General features: G+C 41.7%; 1 protein-coding gene across 5 annotated transcripts in view; it reads left to right on the forward strand.

The window, feature by feature from the left end:
- Nucleotides 1-848: 848 nt before the first annotated feature.
- Nucleotides 849-21,824, forward strand: part of LOC127601296 (growth factor receptor-bound protein 10-like) — a 77,695-nt gene continuing 56,719 nt past the window's right edge. The window contains exons 1-3 of one of the 5 annotated variants that reach the window (XM_052066437.1): nt 851-1,159; nt 13,385-13,482; nt 17,841-17,957. In XM_052066437.1, the coding sequence (XP_051922397.1) occupies nt 17,907-17,957 (51 nt within the window). In that variant the 5' untranslated portion in view covers nt 851-1,159; nt 13,385-13,482; nt 17,841-17,906. Of the gene's footprint in view, nt 1,160-13,384; nt 13,483-14,519; nt 14,539-17,840; nt 17,958-21,824 lie in introns of those variants that run through there. The other 4 variants (XM_052066441.1, XM_052066440.1, XM_052066436.1 and 1 more) reach the window with 4 other exon arrangements.

Consider the following 21,824-nt stretch of genomic DNA (forward strand, 5'->3'; position numbering starts at 1 on the left):
GACATGGAATCGGAGAAAAAAAAATCCAAAATAATAATACAAATATTTTCTGTCCAGAAAATGAAGTCCACTTCAGGCAAAAGTGATTTTCTAATCATTTCCTAATCATGAGTATTAGAAGATTATCAAAATAGATGGATGGATGGACAATGTCCCAACTTCAATGGAATTGTGTTTGTCCAATATAATCAGTAGTTGGTTACATTAAAAAAAAAAAAAAAAAAAAAAACTCGCCACATCTCATGTATATAGGTACATACAGTATGTACATACATACATATATATACTGTACGTACACACAGTCACACACACATTTCAGTCAGCGTTTTTATTACTTTTCCTGGAGTAAAAGAATTGAATCAGTATTTCTGCTCCTACCAAAGTTGTTATTTATGTATTTTCCTAAAATACCCGTGCCTCTATTTAGATACATGGTGTGAGGACTTATAGTTTAGTTCGTTTTGTTTACTAATCAATAAACAAACCAAACTTTGCCTATTGTGGTATAAAAATATATTTATTTGTGTCTTGTTGATGTTTTTTGGGGGTGTTAGTGTTGGTATTTAACACTTTTACTGAAGTAAAGTCATTGAATTACGGTACTTTAATCTGTATTTCTACCGTTAATATGATTTTTTAAAAATAAAAGTATCGCTGCTTCTACTGAACCCAAGAGTGTGAGCACTTTTCCTCTTGCGGTACCTTCTAGATGAGCCACAACCACAAAAACAAGTAAACTAATAAGGAGGCGCGAGGACACATTCTTGCTCCCAGTACAGCGAACGCAACATGAATAGCGTCGTTCGGCCCTTGGAGGGTGTGGTCAGGGTTCGAGGGGCGGAGAAGCTGCGTACGCGCGAGTTCGTGATCCTGCGTGCGCGCGCACGCGCGAGCCGCGTGTGCTGTATGTGTGTGGGTCCGCTTGGCCACTCGGGATGATCTGACTTGGGAGTTTTCACCGACGCAACTACTTGACTCCTTCTGCCTCCTCTTGCTTTCCTGCGTGGGTTGCTCGCCTCCTCTCCCCTTCTCGTCCCGGGAATGTTGACCACCGCGGCCTGAACCGGTGCTGCCCCCCCCCGCCCCCGTCCCCGCCAGCCCGCTTCACCTCCACACGGCCGTGCGTGTCCGAGACGGTCGGAGCCTGGCTGACTGTGAGGTGAGTGCCTATCAGTCCTCCCCCTCCTGGCACACGCAGAGGTGTCAGCGTGTGGCGGAAATTGAAACTGTTGTCGGTCGTTTTACAATCAACAGTTTCGTCGGGCTGCACTAAAACTGTACTGTATACACGCTCGTTCTGGACACTTGAGTCCTGTTGTATGTTTAGACTTTCGGTCATCTTTGACGTTCCATTCAAGCTCGGTTCGTACACGATACATGGAGGCGAGCAGTGTCCGCCTGCCAGCATGTCATGTTGACGATTGCATCACGTTAGTGAAGAGTAACTTTTTGCATCAAATGGGACTCCTGTGCCCCCTCAACAATTTGGCAGCGATTTCCCTGGGGGGGGGGGGGGGGGGGGGGGCGGTTGAAAGAATTAACTTGTCCTCCTGCCTGGGGTGCGAGGTTGACTGAGTTTTGTTTTGATAGAACCGACACGTCTTTCAGCAGCACCACCTCTCATTTCCAAACTTATGATACAGTGCAGTACATGTGTCTGACAGCCCAACCTTTTTCCGCCACAGAGCGGTTTCATGTCCAGCAATATTTTTGATGGAACAGCATTGGTGAGACTGGGGAGAATTGTCGCCTTTTTGACACTTGTGTCTCCATCTTTGAGCTCTTTGGACTTAGGACAGGGATGGGGAACTGGCAGCACACTTTGCATGGCCCCTTCAAATAATAAGAAAAATGTTTTGGGTTTACAAACCTGAAAAATTATTCCCCCAAAATTCTGTTGACATACCGCATTCGTTTTCAATGACAACTTGGGGGAAGTCGAGAATGAGTCTTAATATGAACAAATATTGGGAAAAGGAAAAAAAAGGTCTGAAAGCATGCAAATCAGTGACTTTTACCAGTTTCATTGTATAAGAAGAGAGGAGAGCTGTTGCAGGACAACTCATTGCTGCATCACAGTGCTGACAAACCTGCGCTCAATGCCCTGAGCATCTGACAGTTCCTCACCGAAAAGAACATCACCATATTGGAGCAACTCCCTGACAGACCGAACCTCCCTATTTTTCTTATCCTCTTTCACAACCTTATGAGGAGCATCAAGACCTGGACAACATACAGATGGCCGAAAGGAAAGAAATGTGGCAAATCCTGGAAGAATCTCCTCAGGACTGCTTAAATGGGTGGTAGCGAAGGCTGAGAATGTAAATTAAATAATCACGATTATTTCAAAGGGGAAAACTTGTGACGAATGTCACACCGATCCTGAAACTTTTCAGATACAGGAATATACAGTTGAGCTGAACATCGCATCAGCAATATTTAGGGTGGAAAAACACTGTTGCCTTAGTATCATAACACTGTCAGTGCCTTGAGGTAAACTGGTCACACTAGCTGGCAGAAAAAGATGGATGGAGAGAGTCTGTTCTTCAAAGAATGCATCCATCATCGATGTCATTTCCAATGTTTTGATTACCCATGCTTACTTCAAAATGTTGCTGAAAAGCTCAAATTTTCTTGTTCCTTCTTCCCACGCGAGACTTTTTCAATGAGAAACATCAGTTAAACTGAAGACTCCAAGGAGGCTGGCAGTCTCACTTAGCTAAACAGAGTAAGCCAACCTATATTAGAAACACCTCTCAATAAGAGCTGTCTCGACACAACTCAGACAACAACCACATTTACAAATCACATTTAGACCAAACCAATCCCAAAACCAATATTTGATTAATTAATCTTATGAATCATGCAATCGGTAGTATCCTCAGCACTTTCAAACTTCTAGAACTGTAGTGGATGGCCTATAACTACAATACAGTACAATACATGCTGATTTAAATAGCGGCAGCTGTAACAAAGCGCTTAACAAATCACGGAAGCCATATTTCCAAGAAGAGGTTTGGCTTTCGATGGTGTATTGTGGATTAGGTAATCTAGAATCAGGCTTGTGTGTCCGCCATGGGGTGTGTAGCAGTATAGCTTTGTCAGATAGGAAATAAGGCACTTCAATTCCTCGAAAAAAAAAAACAAAAAAAACGGAATCATTGCATGTAACCAGTCAAAAGCAGATTTAAAAAAAATCAAGATCAAGCCAAAAATATCTTTGTGTTGTAATTGTAAAAGAAAGAAAGAAACAAAACAAAAAAACAACGCGTTTGAAAAGAAAGATTTTCATGTGTTCTATTGGCCTGTTCGTAAAGGTAAATTACATTAGTATGATTACGTCAACAGCATTGTGCTGTAAATAACATTATAGTATTATTGTGTCAACAGCACTGTGCTAATTTGAGTTTTGAAATACAGTAATCGCCAATTTACCTTTCTAAAAAAGAAACAGAGCATGCCAGTTATAAACAGTCGCATGAGCAATTCTTTGTTGGATAAAACATGCCATTGGACGTACTATAGCACAAAATGCATGCATGTATGTATGCATGTATGCATGCATGCATTTACTGTAAATTTGCAATATTCTTCTAAAATAATAGATGGCTCTAGAAACTTTGTTTTCAAATACTTCGTTGAAGTCAGCCAACTGAAGAAAAAAAACCTCACAGTCACAGCAGTCTTTGTTGTTCAGATGCTTGATGCAAGCGGCTAAAGGCTTCAGACACCCACACAAAATTCAATTCAGTCATCACTTCACAAATAACCAACCAGCAAGATTCACCTCAAACGGAGCAGAACAAAAATCATATTTTCTCTTTTGATCAGGATGTAATAATTATGAGACGACCTTTTTAATAGAGTGGGTAAAAGTGGACCATTATTAGTAAATGCCCCCTATGCGTTTGAACAAGAAGCAATTCGAAACAAGAGCAATGTCGGATCTTCGTTATATAAATATAAATATTTACTCACTTACTAATACTTTTATACATATATAAAGTCGACACACTCCTGTTTGTGAGATCCAAAATGATAACCACAAAGAAATCCATCCAGAACCTTTTCCTCCGTTATTGTTGGCCCTTAACCTGTACGGCGTCAGTGGAAGAAAAACTAAAATCCTTTAGAGCGGGCTTTTAAAATAACCACCTGAGAAAATGTGGCTGCATAAGTGTCCACACCCTCTTAAATAGGGATGGGCCTGTGTTCATAATTAATCAGATACAAACCTATGTTAAATGGGAGTCAGCACACACTTGCCAGCATTTAAAGTACCTCGGATTAATCCCATTTGAAGTTTAGATGTTGTTTTACTGACATTGCGAGAAAATAGGCGCACAAACGTGACAGTACGAAGAACCGGATATCCCTCCAAAGTTGATGAAAGACAAGAAGAAAATTTATGTGGGAAGCTGCCAAAAGGCTGACACTAATGTCGGAGCTTCAGAAATTTCCGGCAAGTTCTTGCAGCTTCATCTTCAGTTGAAACTGAGGCCTTCGTCAACGTGAAGGGAATATAAACAGTGCCAAATTTGAACCACTTTTCTTTGAGAAGTCGAAAAAAATGTGAAGGAAAGCCTACCGTACTCTTTTTTTTTTTTTTCGGTTAATCATCCTCACCTTAAAAGCTGATGGTGTGTGCTGACTCCCATTTGATGTTGGTTTGAATGTGTTTAGTTAATTTTTCAATGCATATACCCAGTTCTAAGAGACTGTGCACGCTTGTGAAACCACGTCATCTGAGTTGAATATTTTTACTTTCCCTGTGGAAAATATTTCATTTTCATATCCACTTCATAAGATATACAACTCTATATGCTGTATTTATCCCTAGAACCACTCGACCAGTTGTCAGCCATGGACAACCACTGGATAGCACTGTCTTTTGCTCCGCCCTTCACAAACGGATTACAACTTACCACTTCATCTGGAGCCCCAACAAACAGATATTGACTCAAACTGAACTAATTGGTGGAAACTGGGCTTAAGATACACTAAGGCCGCATACACACATAAAGGCTGCGTTTGTCCTGATTTTGCCTCTTCTTGGCTAAGGATGTTATAAGCTTGTCTTTTAAAAGGCAAGTCAACCTCAACATTTTTCTTTACAATAAGTTACATGCAGTCCAACTAGTCTAAAAACGGCCCCCCCGATTAATATTGTGTTTGTGGAATATGAGCTGTCCAGTAAAATCCACCCGTTTTTGTCCGTCTCAGGGGGCGACATTTTGCCACTTGCTCTCGGCTAAAAATGACATCACAGTTGCCCAAGATTCAGGTAACAACCAATCATGGCTTCGCTTCTGAAAACAGGTGAGCCACGATTGGTCATGTTGATTTTCAGTCAACAGCACGTGGCAAAATGACAGCCCCTTGAGATGGACAAAAGCAGCTGGATTTCTGCTCAATTCATATGCAACAAACGTGACATTGATCAGTGTTTCGACGAGTGGAGGCAAATTGAACATATTACTGTAAAGCAAATTTTGGGGTTGACTTGCCCTTTAAGATTAGCTTTATGTTATGAGGTGTGTGGAGAGTCGATTTGTCCCAAATATGGGATCCAAAACAAGACAGGCCGACAACCTTAAATATTGCATGTCTTCAATATTTATGACCACAAGTCTTCATGTGGGTGAGTTAAGACGACTACTTTTGAACTGTTTAACTCCACGGACTGTGACATGAATGTAACCAGTCAAAGAGGTACCCTAAAAGACAAACGATGAAGCAGCAGTAAATAATGCTAAATACGTCTTAACCAATGTCGTTTATTTTATTTATTTTTAATATAAAAGGGGGTTCCATTTTGAGAAATCACGTGTGACCATGTGAGAGACATCTGCCTCTGAGGACAGAAGGCGGTGGAAGAAAATCTTTGTGTGCGGTGAACGGTGTTGTCCGATCATCCATTACAGATAATGACAACTGTCAAATGCATGATTTGTATTGATTTAAAAAAAATCTTCATGTGTAGGTAGGGTCTGCCAAAGATGAAAAATCTTTTCAGATTTGAAAACTCTTAATATTTTTTTCCCAGCCTGAAGCGGTAAATTTTAACTGCTGGACCCCGACCAAAGCTTGGGTCACGGACAGCTAGTTCAAAATGACCCTTTTCTTTATTGTTCTTAACTTCCATTAAAGTGGGCTGCAAATTTGGGATGCAGGAAAATGCAGTTGGGAGCGTTTGAGAACCTTGACATCAAAGCAGCCCGAAAGATGGATAGGTAACCGAATTGAATGACGTGTTTGATCAGCTGACTGCTGGCAAAAACTTCATGTTTCTTCATACACTTTTTTGGAACACTTCCACGTCCCAAACCAAAGAGGATTTCTCTCCCTGCCCCTGCCCATTAATTCCTCCTTTAGTTCAGTTAGGTTGCGGTCCCATCCCTCCGCGCAAGGCGGCAGCTCAATTTGTGGTTTGCACTCACCCCCTTCACACCAGGCCTTCTGTTTCAAGTCAGTGCTCAGTAAGCACAGACATGACGGGGCATGAACTCTTGCAAGACTACAGGCTGCCAAAAGGCTGCTGACTGCACATATTGCTTATAATTATCTCATCTCATCTCATCTCATCTCATCTCATCTCATCTCATCTCATCTCATCATCCGAGCCGCTCGATCCTCACTAGGGTCGCGGGGGGTGCTGGAGCCTATCCTAGCTGTCTTCGGGCAGTAGGCGGGGGACACCCTGAATCGGTTGCCAGCCAATCGCAGGGCACACAGAAACGAACAACCATTCGCACTCACACTCACACCTAGGGACAATTTAGAGTGTTCAATCAGCCTGCCACGCATGTTTTCGGAATTTGGGAGTAAACCGGAGCACCCGGAGAAAACCCACGCAGGCCCGGGGAGAACATGCAAACTCAACACAGGGAGGCCGGAGCTGGAATCGAACCTCGTTTGTCATTTAAAACTTCACGTCAGGTATTTATGTTCAAATGTTTTCGTACCTCTGCACTGTGAAGCCGACGTGCTAACCACTGGACTACCGGGCCGCCCGCTTATAATTATAACCCGTGCAAAGTATAGTATTCATTCAAAACGTGAGTGTTTTGTCTTGATAAATCCTATGAACGTCAGAAAATTGCTGGCAAAGAAAATGTCTGCTTGGTAGCCGCTAGACCAGCAAGGTGTTAAAAGGGAAAATGGGACACATATTTTACATTGGATCTTGTCTTTTGGGGCAAAGGTAAAAGTGTGAGTACTACTCTTGTTCTTCCTCATGTGAATGTACTTAACCACACCATAAAAGTGGGGAGGATATCCTATTAACTGGTATTGGAGCTATAAGAGCTTGTTCCTGTGCTCTAGGCAGCATTCCATTGGGTCTTGCGTCAGCCAGCAGTCATTCAGCACTAGTTAGTCTAGGCTTATACATTGTTCATACCTCCCTCCCTGATGTAATGACACCTTTAACCCAATGCCTGCCGGGGGACTCGCTCAACACAGTTTATGTACGTCAACTAAGTGGATCTAAAAGCAACTCTTTTTTTTTCTGGAGTCAAATGCTCAGGTGGACTGTCTGGGGTCAAAATGCAATCCGCTGCTGTATGTTTGTTGGCTACATTTTAGGCTCAAGTTGCATCATCAGACTCTTTTGTCTGCCTCGTATAAAATGTCTTTCCTGAGTTCATTTGACAAATATTTCACCGTTGTGAAGAAAAGAAATGCTTGTCTGCCAGGCTACTTTGTTTCGTATATGTTTAAACATACTAAAAAAACAATACATTCGGAGGATTGTTTCATTGTGGAGAGTAGATATAGCACACAGTTTTTCACGATTTCTCTGTTCCTAAAACGGACGCCCAGTGATGTACCAGTTGGGCAACCAGCATGAGTCTCCCCCTCCCGCACTATATAAGAACTTGATCGCCTTCGAAATCAGTGTTTATTAATAGCCGCCCATGGCTAATATTACATTGTACTCAACGAATGCAGATTGCTAACTTATAAACGGGAGGAAAAAAAAATACCATTCTGCTGCAGACTGAGATCACCAAGGTTGATTCAAAGGCGGGTAAGTGACTGCTGGCTCAGAACTGGATTCTAGCGATGTTGGTTAAAAGATGTCGGGATATGTAGGATTCTGAAATATGCCGCTTTGTCGAGCAACTATTTCTGAGGTTGTTGTCGTGGTATTTGATTGACAGTTGAGTGGGGCGTGGTTTCAGCGCATTCAACGAACACGATGACAGCATTTGAAAGGAGACAAGAGCTTGATTTTTCAAGTTTGAGGCCTTCTTTTTAATACTTGGCCATGTTTTTTTTTTTTTAATCTTTCAAATTTCGTAGGCCTGACATCGACACTCTGTGTATATCAAATTTCAAAACTATATTTTCTTGCTTTACAGAGGACTTTAAATCCAAGTTAACTATTCAAATTTGAGCACTCACTGTCAAAACCACGTGATAAGTGACACATAATTTTGTTCTGCTCTGCAAGGAATATTTCTAAGAGTATCACAAGGATCTATAAAAAGCAGATCTTTGCTTGTTTAACCTCAAGAATGTGCATTAGATCAGGTTTCTCACTGTCTGGTTTGGGTCCAAATATGGCTGTAACTAGAGACTCCTTTCGAGACAAGAGTATTACTGGTACCTAAATTTCACAGGTAACTAAACACCTAATGAACCCATGGTGCAGGTCGGTCACGTACGCTGGCTGTACATTGATGTCTGATGAAATGCTGTATATCTTCCATATATGTGTGTTTACTGACTTCTGAGTTCACGTTTGTCCTCTGGCCATTTGTCTGCCAATTCCAATATTGTTTCTTAACAGACCCATTGCCAGTTGAACTGTGTCTTGAAGGCGGCACATGAAATACAGGGGCGTGGCACACAATTTCATATCTTGATATTCATGTCAAATACATCGATGTACCATCGCAAAAGGGTGTGCAAGTGCAGTTTGGATAAGAACATCGTTTTTTTTGCCCTCTTTAGTCAATGTTCTCACTCAGAAATGGTTTTTGCCCAGAATTTTGGAAAGAACTGATCCAAGGACGTTTGCCTTTGTCAGCTTTTAACAATCCTTTGAAAATGGACATTACAAACATCAGCATAGTGTGCGATCGCCGGACTAGTGAACACTTTTTTTTCTGGGTGATTCATATTCACATAAAATTATCGGAATGCCTCATGGCCCGAGGGGCGAATGACGAGGACGCTGCATAGACACACATCCTATCTGTCTGTATATCTATCTATGTACACTCATAGACCCATACGATCTAGGAGCCAATGGTATGCCAGGACGATTCTCTGTAGTAGCCAATGGCAGAGCAGCTATAAGTATGTTGCGTTCAGGAAACTCAGAGCTGCGACTAGCAACCCATACTCAACTCAACTGTATTTATGGAGCACTTTCAAACAACCATCGCTGCATACAAAGTGTTGTACATGGAGCAACTAACATATATAACAGTAAAGCAACAAACTGTATTTTTACCTTTCATGTCTTGAAATTTCTTTCGTAACAAGAGGCAATATTTTCCTGTTGAGGCATTTCTTTACTTGAAAATGTCATATGAAGAGACATTCGTAAGTAGAGGTACCACTGTATATGGCACAGCCAGTAACAGCCAGACATCCGAACAAAATTGGTGAAAAGGCAAGAAGTTGTCAAGGACGCCACCAAGAGGTCAACAGCAACATCGAAGGAGCTTCAGGATTTTCTGGCAAATACTGGCTGTTTAGTATTTGTGACAACAATTTCACATCCTCTTGTTATTACTGGGCTATTGGGTAGGGTGTCAAGATAGAAGCCATTTTTTTAAAAGAAAAGCATCTGAAACGGGCTACATTTGGCAAAAAAACACAATTGAAATCTCCCAAATGCACGTGGGAAAACGTGTTGTATTTCAATCAAACAAATGTTGTTCTTTTTGGCCATTACTGAAAAAGGTACATATGTTTGGCTCAAACACAACTCTACTCACCAAAAGAACACGACACCTGTAGTGAGGCAGGGTGGTGACAGCATCATGCTTTGGGACTGTTTGCCTTCAGCTGGAAGTGGGGCCTTTATCAAACTGAAGAGAATTATTTGCAGTTCCAAATAGCAAACAGTGTTGGCTCAAAGCCTTCTGGCTTCTGTTGGAAAGTAAAATAAAATATCAGCAAAAGCTCACATTAGAACTTCTTTTGGAGTTAATCAGAGGCGCTTTAAATTGAGGCAGGTGTATGCTGACTCACATTTAACATGAGTTTCAATATGATTTTAAAAACACAGCCACATTCTCACTTGTAAAGGCTGGGCACTCTTATTCAATCACATTATCTCTTTTTTTCTTCCCCCTCTCTAAAAACATGTTTGAGTTGTATCGGCTACAAATCAGATTAATGGTGGGGAACCTGGCATTTAACCAAGGCATTTAAAATAGGGTGTGTAAACTTTTTACAGCTACTCTATAAGGTCACCATAGCTTTGTACCACACCAACTAACTGGGTGGTCCAAGCCTTTTGCACAATACTGTACTGTGTTTTCCGCACTAAAAGGCGCACCTAAAAGTCTTCCATTTTCTTAAAAGCTTACAGCTCGCCTTCAAATCCGGTGCGCCTTGTGTATGGTCGTTACGATAATATGTCGACCCCAAAATGGCTCCTTACCGGAGACATGCAATATAACATGGAAATTGAATAGCGGCAAGAGAGTTCAATGTGAACGAGTCAATGTTATAACTTGCTGTTGGTTCAATGAACTGTGTCGCTGGTTTATTAAATAAGTTTAATAAACCAGCGACACAATTTATCATCTAGTGGATGCACTGTAGATTGCGTTTTACAATCCGGTGCATCCAATATATGAAAAAAATACAAAATAGGCCATTCATTGAAGGTGCGCCAAATAATCCAGTATGCCTTTTAGCGTGGAAAATACGTTACTTGTCATACATACCTGAGAGAGAACAATATTGTACATCGGAACAATATGTATGCCTGTCCCTGTTTTTTTTGTTTTAGTTTTAGGGTTTTTTTTTTGTGGCATTCATAAGAGCATAAAATGAATCCGGTTCCCATTCCTTCATATTGGCCACATATGTCTCTCTCTCTCTCTCTCTCTTTCTCTCTCTCTCTCTCCCTCTCTCCCTCTATCTATCTATCTACTTGTTGGTGCCGCTTGCAGTTTGGATGATGCTAAAATGGAGATTGAACTGTATTTTAACCTTTTGTGTGTGGGTCAATAAGGGCACATAAATGGAAGCCAGCTAAACTTTTGAGGTCATCAATATCTCCAACTTAGAATACTATAGTATTGCACCCTAGGCCAAAGTACTCATTTTGCTCATTGCATAAGACTCGTTCTCCATAAATCCGCATCCAATTAGGATTCCAAAAGACATTTCTCTCATTGACTGATGCTATTCAGCCTCCCCCGGCATGACATCAGGCCCTCTCTTATAGCCCCACTTTACGCTGCTGCGCTCAAATAATGAAAGCTGCCAATTAATGACTAATCAACATGTGTAACAAGCACATCCAGTGAGGAGTGACTGCCATCTAATCTGCTGATTAAACCAGAATACAGAGATGCTCTGTTCAACTTGCTCTGTTGCATTGCAGAAGGAATAACAGGCAGCCCACACACATGCATCCACACTCGCACCAGCAAACTCGTCTGTAACGCACACTCTGCTGACATGCTGATTACTGGAATGAAAAGTCTCATTTCAGTTTCACATCTCATTACAGTAAAATGCATATTGAGCCATGCATGTTCAGCTGTAGTGTGCACAGTTTTTAAAGTGTTGCAATCTACAAGTTATTGTAAACTGTGTACAGTGTTTAAGATGGCCCTTTCGACTGATGGTTGTCAGAGGAACACGATACATTACGGGCAATTAAGCTGTTCACATGTACAGTAGTCTCATCACCCATTTATCATGGTCCTACAGGTCATGTTGCTATAGAAAGTTTGGATAACTCCCAGAGTCACCCTCCAATATTTTCATTGGAATTGTCGATCTAGTTTAAACATAAACACTGCAATAATCGACCTACCCCGTCTTGGGGTTGTGGTACGGTCAGTACATTAATATCGGTGGGCTGTAGAAAAGACTGCACACTTTGACTTGGATCTGTGCCATTTTTTGAATTAAGGGTATGTTTGTGTTCTGGCCTAAAAGCTGCAAGATTTGGGCTAGGGGAGGAGGTCAACCATGGGGAATGGGGTAGGATTTTAGAGAAAAGGGAGTTAGTGGTGTGGCAAATTGGTGATGTGTGGGTTAATAGTGGGAATTAGTTGTCTGGACTCAGGTTGATGGGAGCCTGTGGAGGTCTTTTCCATCCCATCAATTTTCCAAAAGAAATCTAAACTTATCAAAATGTTTTCATGAATTAACTATTCAGGACTGGACCTTGGAAATCAATTTTTTGCATAGAACATCAATCCTGGTTTTATTTGGACCATATTCTTGTTTTGTGTACTAATAGCAGCTGGAAATCAAATTTTGATTGAATAGATGATACTACCGGATGGCACGGTGGAAGACTGGATAGCGCATCTGCACAGCGCAGTAGCCGTGAGTTTGAATCCGGCCACGAGTCTTCCTGTGTGGAGGTTGCATATTTCTCCCCCGCCCCTTTTTCTCTGGGTAATGTCCTCCCACATTCCCAAAAACATGCTCGTTAGGTTGATTGAACGGTCTCAATTTTCCCTAGGTGTGATTGTGAGTGTGAATGGTTGTTTGTGTATGCCCGGCGATTGGCTGGCAACCAGTTCAGGGTGTACCCTGCCTAATGCCCCAAGACAGCTGGGATAGGCTCCAGCACGCACTCGACCCCTTTAATGATCAGCGGATTAAAAGATGGATAAATGATAAAACTGTAAAATTAAAATTTACCTATTGGTAGACCAACATTACCAATAGCTCATAGTGTATTTTCATCCACTTAGGCATTTGCATGTGTGTGTAAATATAGGTGATGACTGCATATTGGTTGACAGACATCCATCCCCAGTCTTGTCCGTGCTTATGCAATGTTGAGTAAAAACTAAAATTAAGCTAAAACTGAGCTTGACAAGACAAGCTCAAATACAACTCATAATACTGTCTGGCTTACAATGGAATTGTTACACTGAGACTGAGTGACGATGGGCATTCAATGATTCGGAAACTGCACATTTCAAGCAAAGTGTACTCTAGTCCATCAATGATCTTAAGCCAATGGAGTGAGGATTTCCCAAATTTCCACCGAGAGTGGCAGAAAGGTAATATGATTTGCCAGGTCAAAAGATGCCGATTTTTCATTCCATTAAAATTAATCATCACCTAGCAAGTAAGCTCAAGGTGATAGTCCCTTAGTCTTGTTTTCCTTTGTCGGGTAGTCACTGTTGTTTCTGAACCGCAAATGTCTGGTTTGCAGGATAAACTTCTTTTGTTTGCATTCACTGGAATAGAACACAAAACGAGACAACCTTCCCAAAGGGACTCTTCATTTTCTTCCATGATCAGCTCTTGAAGGTGAATAATGCCTTGTTGTCCCTATATGTGTGTCTGTATGTTATATCTGCCGCAGCTAGAGGGAGGAGAAGTGGGGGGTTGCTGTATCGCACATACTTTTACACCCAGTACCTGATATGGAAAAAATGTGTTCCGTGCATTCCAAAGATGACTGAGCAGAGTTGAACAGCCCAGTGTTCAGCTGTGTCCAGTCCAATCAACTGGAGGCAAGTTGAGTAAGATGAACACATTTTGCAATTATATACACAAAGAGAGAAGTTGACACAGCTGCACAGCTGAGTTGGAGCTGTTTTTTCAGTTTATAATAATAAAACCTCCAGTGCATGCAGAGGCGTTATCCCAAAGCAACAAAAAGGGCTATTGTTATCGCAAAAGAGATATCATTTGAGCGGTAATTCACCATTCTTTTCTTTGTTTCTACCTCGTGAATCTGTTTCCCTAATATTTGTTCTTCTGCCATTTGAATGACTTAAGTGACGAAAACTTCACTTGTCGGTGCTTCAATGTTTGCCCAAATGGCTTGTTAGTTTCTCTTTCTGAACTAAAGAAATCCAGGGACTAAAATATAAATGGAGGAAGGCAGGATGACTTTAAAAAAAAAAAGGACAAGTTGACAGGACAGGCAACCTTGACCAACAATTGGGCTGACAAACTCATGTGGGCCCTTAGCTTGGGCCTCTATATTCATGGTTAAGTTTTTTCCTCTCTGGGAGTTTTTAATGGGCACAAATGAGGGGTGGAAACTAGCTATAAGCTATTATTTATGATAGGTGGAAGTATTGCCTTAAGTAAGTAATGATGGTATTAAAAAATACAATGGGATATGATATACGAGAACCCTTTAGAATTTCGTACATTTCTGAATCAATTGGTCATAACGTGGTCAGATCAGCTTAATCACAAGAATAAACATTGTTTAAACTCATACCACATGTTTATTTTTCATATATTTATTTGGTTTGCCCTGGATGAAAATTTTCCTTGTGGTGGTGGACCGTGTGGCGCTGTGGTGTTTGATAAGCGACTTCAAAATAATCTAGTCAAACAAAGGTTTGTGTACTATGCTTATTTAATGCACATACGCAACAATATATTTTCCAGTTAGCTATTTGATGATGATGTATGTCTGACCAAAAGGCTCCCCCACTTACCCAGTTCTCATTGATGAGAGGCATCGTCCACAATTTACATCAGAGATTAGGATGGTCAGAGCCTCGTGATTTTGGCTAAGCTCCTATTGAATTACATGCAAAATTCATTACCACTTTAACCAAAATGATTTTTAACGGAGTTTCCAAGCAGTACATTGTGTGACATTTCCATAGATAAGTTTGCAAAAGACAGCATTCTTGTATACACACTAAGTTTATGCAGCATTGAATTTATTAAAACTGTAAATGGCTGAACTTGCGTAAAATGTCTAATATGAAAAATTCATTATATTAATGATTGTGATATTTTAATGAGACAGTGACGTGTGAAAATGGGCTCGCAGTGATGAAATTAATATGAACAAGTACAAATAAGTGAATGACAGAAACAAAAGCAATTCGAGAGTGTGTCACTAAGACGGGTGACAATTTCATCCTTGCGCCCATGTTTCATCCTTATTTAAGTGAGACTTTGATTCACTTCCTCTCCCTGTAAGAAATTAGTTCAGTGAGTTTTAATTGGGCTTTACTTAAAATAGCGGAGATGTCTGATGGTCCTAGACTTAGCCTCTGGCTTCTCCCTTCAGAGCTTATCACCTTGTTATATGTTATATATGTTATAGCTGTAGACATTTGGAGCCATAAGAAGGTATCAGCACATTCACCTTGAAGGCAATGTAGGCTGTTCTCAATTTAAATCAGTTCAGTTAAACCAGATGTAATCACCTTACCGATGGTTAGAACCACCACACCACAGTCTCTTTTTCCGCTATGATCCAGCAGCATTGGGATCATTGCACTGTCAAGGTCAGAGGTCAGTTTTAAGGACACTTTTCAGTTGGAAGCAATTTAATCAAAGGGTAGACGGAGGCTGTAATCCGTGCACTGGAATATCTTTGATTGTGGCAGACGTTCAGCAAAGGTGTGCTTGTGTTCAATACCTGAGTCACTGATAGGCATAGTCATGTGTTCCAAATCATTTTCATATTGCACTCCCTTCCAAAAGGGAACACATGAGCGCTGAGGCCATTTTCTTCTGTCATCTGCTGACCACACTATGGCTTGGCATAAAGAGGTGCTGTGACAAGAAATCAACACTTTAGCCCCCCCAAGGTATTTATATCCACATTGGATACTTAAATTTTCTGACTGATGCATTGGATACATTGTGATTTTTGCATTTTCTCTATTAGTATTTGAAAGTGGAAAACAGACAACTTGAGCAGAGCGAGCTGAGCCAATGCTGTGCCATGGAAAATCTGTATTTGTTATTCGTTCTCGAATGTTTGCTATCGAGGCTTATTTTCGTCAATCCCAAGCAACTTCTGACTCCTAATAAACATATAGTCCAAGTCCAGCTCGACAAAGTAATTCATGGCGCCTAATGAGGAACCGCCTGGAGAGTTTAGGTTGATGTTAATTTGTTTTGTTTTTGTTGTAAACTGTGTGTCTGTAAATAATGTGTAAATGACGAGCTGTCCTTGCATGCCAGCTGGCCGGACCACACAAGCATTTACACAGCAACGCACACATACACACCTACTGATGCACACTCATTACAAGGAAGCCCATTCAGCAGTCGGGGCTACACCATTGCCAAGGTCTTTGTTTAGATTTCATTCATGGTTTGGTCATTATTTGCGAGCAATTTTGGATGTTCTAAAAAAACCCCGATGTTCTCTAGATTTCTTGGAAGGGAGGAAAAGGTAAAAAAATCTGGGAAATGAGGATAGTCTACTTCAAGTCGCACTAAACGCTGGACAGTTTTTGTTAATTGAGTTCTATTTCTGTGGCACTGCAGGGAAGGCCAGGTCAAAGTGTCAACATTTTGTCTATTTGAAGGCTATTGACAAGGATGTTTTTTATTTTATTAAAAAAAAGGGGTTGCTAAGAGTACAATATAGACATAGATTAGATTTTCCTCATCCTTGATCATCCACAAGTGTTTTTGGGTTCCAGTTAATTGGAAGATTGCCATTTTGCATTTTTAGTGATTCAACCTGGACGTAAGTAACTTCCCGTTGTCAAGTACAAATCCATAAAAAAGCTTCTCAAATAGCATAAAAGTGCTCAAAATGGTTGTTTTACACATGCATCCACTGCCACATATAAACATCCTCATTGACACACACACGCTTACGTATGTATACCATACATGGCCAGATGTGCAGAGCCTCATAAAAAGAAACACACACAACCGGGCCTGCGTGGGTTTTCTCCGGGTACTCCGGTTTCCTCACACATTCCAAAAACATGCTTGACAGGCTGATTGAACGCTCCAAATTGTCCCTAGGTGTGAATGTGAGCGTGGATGGTTGTTTGTCTCTGTGTGCCCTGCGATTGATTGGCAACCGATTCAGGGTGTCCCCCGCCCACTGCCCGAAGTCAGATGGGATAGGCTCCAGCACCCCCCGCGACCCTAGTGAGGATCAAGCGGTTCGGAAAATGGATGGTCGGATGGATTAATTACAGGCCTTATTTTTGGCAATAGCAAGAGGGGTCATGAACTGCAGCATATCAGTGGCACTCATGATATTGAGCCTGAAGCAGCTTGATTCCAAATTTACCTCCGGGGTCTAACTTAAGACCTGGAGAGGTGCCTGCTGTATATTTTTGGGTTAGCATTCAGGGATGTTTACCCAGTGGTAGCAGTACCAAAAGGTAAGTAGGATAGGGAGAATTAAAAGAGTGCAAGCAACTTTTAAAGTCTTGTAAGGACTCAGTGCATCTGGGGTGTCAAACCCATTTTTGTCACGGACCACATTTTAGCTACCGTTTCCCGTGGAAAGCTGCTGTTACCGAAACTCTGTAAAGAAGTCATGAAAAGCAGTTTAATCAACGACTGTTTATGTGATTGTAATGAGAGGTTTGGTGACAAGAAAATGCTTACAATGTCTTATTTATTACATCTGAGAATTTGAGAAATTTTGTATAGATTTTAGCCAGTGTCACGGAAATTGACATGTTTGATTTGCTGTCGCAGGCCACATAAAAATATGTGATGGGTCAGATCTGGCCCCTGGGCCTTGAATTTGACACCTTTGCATTACGTTGAATATAATTCAAACTTTAGTTTTGTGTACTTCTCTTACTATACTTCATCTGCTTCACCCTTTCTTCTTTTTGTTTTTCTTTCTTTTTCTTTCTTATTCTTTCTTTCTCTCTTTCTTTAATACTCAAATTAATGTGAACCAATTTTTTCTGCAGGTCCGTCTTCCAGCAGGACTGATCCAACCGAATAGATTATACAAAAGAAGTGAACAACTCAAAAACATGGCTGTGGCTGGATGTCCTGATTACTTCCTGCATCATCCCAATTATCCGGTAAATTGCAAGATTGATTGTTCCGTCATTGTGAGATGTTCTCTTGCTTTAGTTAAGGGGTTTTCCCCTCATTCAATATTTTTCAAAGTCCCCAAAACAAAATAATAACTTAACTAGACTATAGGACGTAATTGTGCGGATGAGTTCGGGAAACCCAGACAGAGTTTATGAAATTTATCCCACCTCATTATCCAGTAATTTCAGACCAAAATGAAAATAAACTTGGAACTTTTCTTAATTTCAGTACAAATTAATAAGTGTGAATGTGTTGCAACTTATACAGGCTGTGATTGAGAAAGTGTATTTGAGGTTTAATGGGTTTGACTTGTCAAACACGTTCTAAGGTTGGGTTTAAAATGACTGAATGAGTTTGAAAATGATTACATATATTTGTTGCATCGCCTCTCCCCACATCTCAGTGAACTTTGACAGGGCGCTGTGGGGCACAATGGGAGATGCAGCCGTTTGCTTATCTTGTATTCAAGTTCGGAACTTGTGAGTTGAGCTGCGGGGGGGGGGGGGGTGGGGGGGGCTGAGAAGATGGCAACAGGGCCGTGTAAATAAATGATCAGATTCCGTATACATTTATATAAAATGTTTCAACTTTTGAATCCAAATGAAATAACGTTTTTCGAAATGCAGAGACAAAGCCTATAATAAACAAAGCATGTGGTCCAAGCGTGCAAACACTTGGACCACTTTTTAAACAAGTGGCAAAACATCTTTACAACACTTTAGATTGGTTTTAGAAATTCAAAATGTTGTTAAGTATTCTTTTAAAACACAATATTTATTTATTTGCAAGTGACGAGTATGGATATTTCTTTTAAAATCACTTTTTTTTTTTTATTTGGAACTGGTGAATATGGATATTTCTTTTAAGGGGACTGCCTTCATCGCCAACTGACGCTACATACTTGCGTGCATTTTGGCCAAACACTTTTGTACTTCATGGAATGGGAGGCCAACATCCTGTGCGTAATTATGAATTTCAATAAGTATAGTAAGAAGGGCCAGCGTTGGTTCTGGCAGGGCCGCTACAACGAGCATAAGTTGCTTTTTTCTTTGCATCACACCCTAAATATCTCCTTCTACTATTGAGTCTATGATCACACGTGGCCTATTTGTTACTGTCTGTCACAATCAGATGTACATGTGCGAGGTGCAGGATCACCATCCAAAAAGGCTTTGTGTCGCACCCTGCTTCCTCGACTTAAGAAATGGATCAACAGTGTGATAAATTGGGACTAAAGATTAACAATCATGTTCAATGACTTCTTGTCATTACACTTGGATTTGTATTACTTTACATTGCAAACACTTGTTTCAAGACAAGAGCTACACGAAAGCTCAGTATTTGGTGCAAAAGAGTCGTTAGTTTTGCTCAGTGGAGTTGAACCATGACTTGAATACACTCACTTTTAGAATTTGTGCTTTAGCATCACCGGGCAAACATTGTTGTAGAGCTGCTTGGATGGCAGGGTAAGGAATCAGTCACAGTCTGGTAGCTGGCCCCGACAGGCAGTGTGTGTCGATAATGGTGATTTCGACTATTTGGGTGAAGCACCGTTGACTTTCATTATCATTTTACGTCACGATGATGCTAGTCTCATTACGATACTTTCAGTCTGACCAACGGAGCTTAAAGTTGAGACAAATGATTGGCTACGGTCGGGTTGTTAGGTGATGTTGCTCGAACGTGGCGAAGTCGGCAAGGAGTTCTTTTCTCATTAATGGTTGTGAGTGCAAAGATGGCTCTTGCGGTCCAATTCCAACGCTGGATGGCTGGAGGTAAAAGAGCGCGCAATGGCGACATTTGCTCTTTTCCTTACTGGCATTTATGGTGTCCCTCCTCCATTTTTTTAAATAACCAGACACCCTGGAGGCCAGGCAGAAAGATCTTGTGAAATTTGTATTTGTATTTGTTGATACTGAAGCACTTCAAGGAAGCCTTTTGATGTCGAAACAAGGTATGAAGAGTGAGCGAGTGTTGAGAACACAAATGTAGATCAACACCCTCCCTTTAGTCAGCAATTAAACTATTGTTGAATGCCCATTTCAGTTTTTTTCCCCCCGTATGAACTTTGTTCAGTGTCTTTGCAGAGCAGCTAATAGTAGCAGGATAGTAAAAGTGTATTCCGAATCATTGAACTCAAACGCATGGGGAAAAAGGCAAAGATGGAAGAGCCTACCGGTCAATAAATCCACCACCAGAGTGAAATCATGAAGCCAGAACAAAATTTCAAATCCTTCCCTTTTTAAGTGTGGGAAACCCATGGAGTCGAAGATATACTATTAAATTTACAAATATGCAATACTCAGGGCTTGATCTCTGTATTTCACTGATACATGGGATTCTTAACCTTGGGGCCTAAGTGTGGGCTGTGAGCGCCACCTTGCGGGCTGCGAAAAACTTTGTCATACAGGCGTGTTGGCCCTTATGATGTGCTACAACGAAAAAACGGTGACCGGATTTTTAGGCTACAAATACAGTACATTATACTGTAAATATACATATAATAATCCTCATCTCACCCCTCGGGTGGTGTCCGTCCCTCATTCAGCTCGGGTCCTCTACCAGAGGCCAGGAAGCTTGAGGGTTCTGCGCAATATCCTTGCTGTTCCCAGCACTGCACATTTCTGGACTGAGATGTCAGATGTTGTTCCCGGGATCTGTTGCAACCACTCATCTAGTTTGGGGGTCACTGCCCCAAGTGCTCCGACCACCACAGGCACGACTGTCACCTTTACCTTCCAGGCTCTCTCCAGCTCCTCCCTGAGCCCTTGGTATTTCTCGAGTTTCTCATGTTCCTTCTTCCTGATGTTTCCATCACTTGGGACCGCTACATCCACCACAACGGCTTTCCTCTGCCCTTTATCTATGATCACGATATCTGGTTGGTTCTCCATTACCATCTTGTCAGTCTGGATCTGGAAGTCCCACAGGATCTTCGCTCTGTCATTCTCCACCACCTTCGGAGGTGTTTCCCATTTTGACCTTGGGGTTTCCAGTCCATACTCCGCACAGATGTTTCGGTAGACTATGCCAGCCACCTGGTTATGACGTTCCATGTAGGCTTTCCCTGCCAGCATCTTACACCCTGCAGTTATGTGTTGGATCGTCTCAGGTGCCTCTTTGCACAACCTACACCTTGGGTCTTGTCTGGTGTGGTATATCTGGGCCTCGATGGCTCTGGTGCTCAAGGCCTGCTCCTGAGCAGCCAGGATGAGTGCCTCTGTGCTGTCCTTCAGGCCAGCCCTCTCTAGCCACTGATAGGACTTCTTGAGATCAGCCACTTCAGTTATGGTCCGGTGGTACATCCCGTGTAGGGGCTTGTCCTCCCATGATGGTCCCTCTTCCAGCGCCTCATCTTCTGTTCCCCATTGTCTGAGACATTCTCTGAGTACGTCATCCCTTGAACCCTTCTCCTTGATGTATTCATGGAGCTTGCATGTTTCATCCTGGACAGTGGCTCTCACACTCACTAGTCCCCCCGTCCTTCCTTTCGGCTTGCGTACAGTCTCAGGGTGCTGGATTTGGAATGGAACCCTCCATACATGGTTAGGAGCTTTCGGGTCTTAACGTCCGTGGTCTGAATCTCTTCCTTTGGCCACCTTATTATTCCTGCAGGGTATCTGATCACTGGCAGGGCATAGCTGTTTATTGCCCGTTTCTTATTCTTGCCATTGAGCTGGCTTCTTAGGACTTGCCTCACTCGCTGGAGGTGTGTGTGTGTGCGCGTGTGTGTGTGTGTGTGTGTGTGCGTGTGTGTGTGTGTGTGTGTGCGTGTGCGTGTGCGTGTGCGTGTGTGTGCGTGTGCGTGTGCGTGTGCGTGTGCGTGTGTGTATAATGTCAAGGAAGAAACA

This window comes from Hippocampus zosterae, chromosome 5 (assembly GCF_025434085.1).
Source record: "Hippocampus zosterae strain Florida chromosome 5, ASM2543408v3, whole genome shotgun sequence".
In the NCBI taxonomy this organism is placed as follows: Eukaryota; Metazoa; Chordata; class Actinopteri; order Syngnathiformes; family Syngnathidae; genus Hippocampus; species Hippocampus zosterae.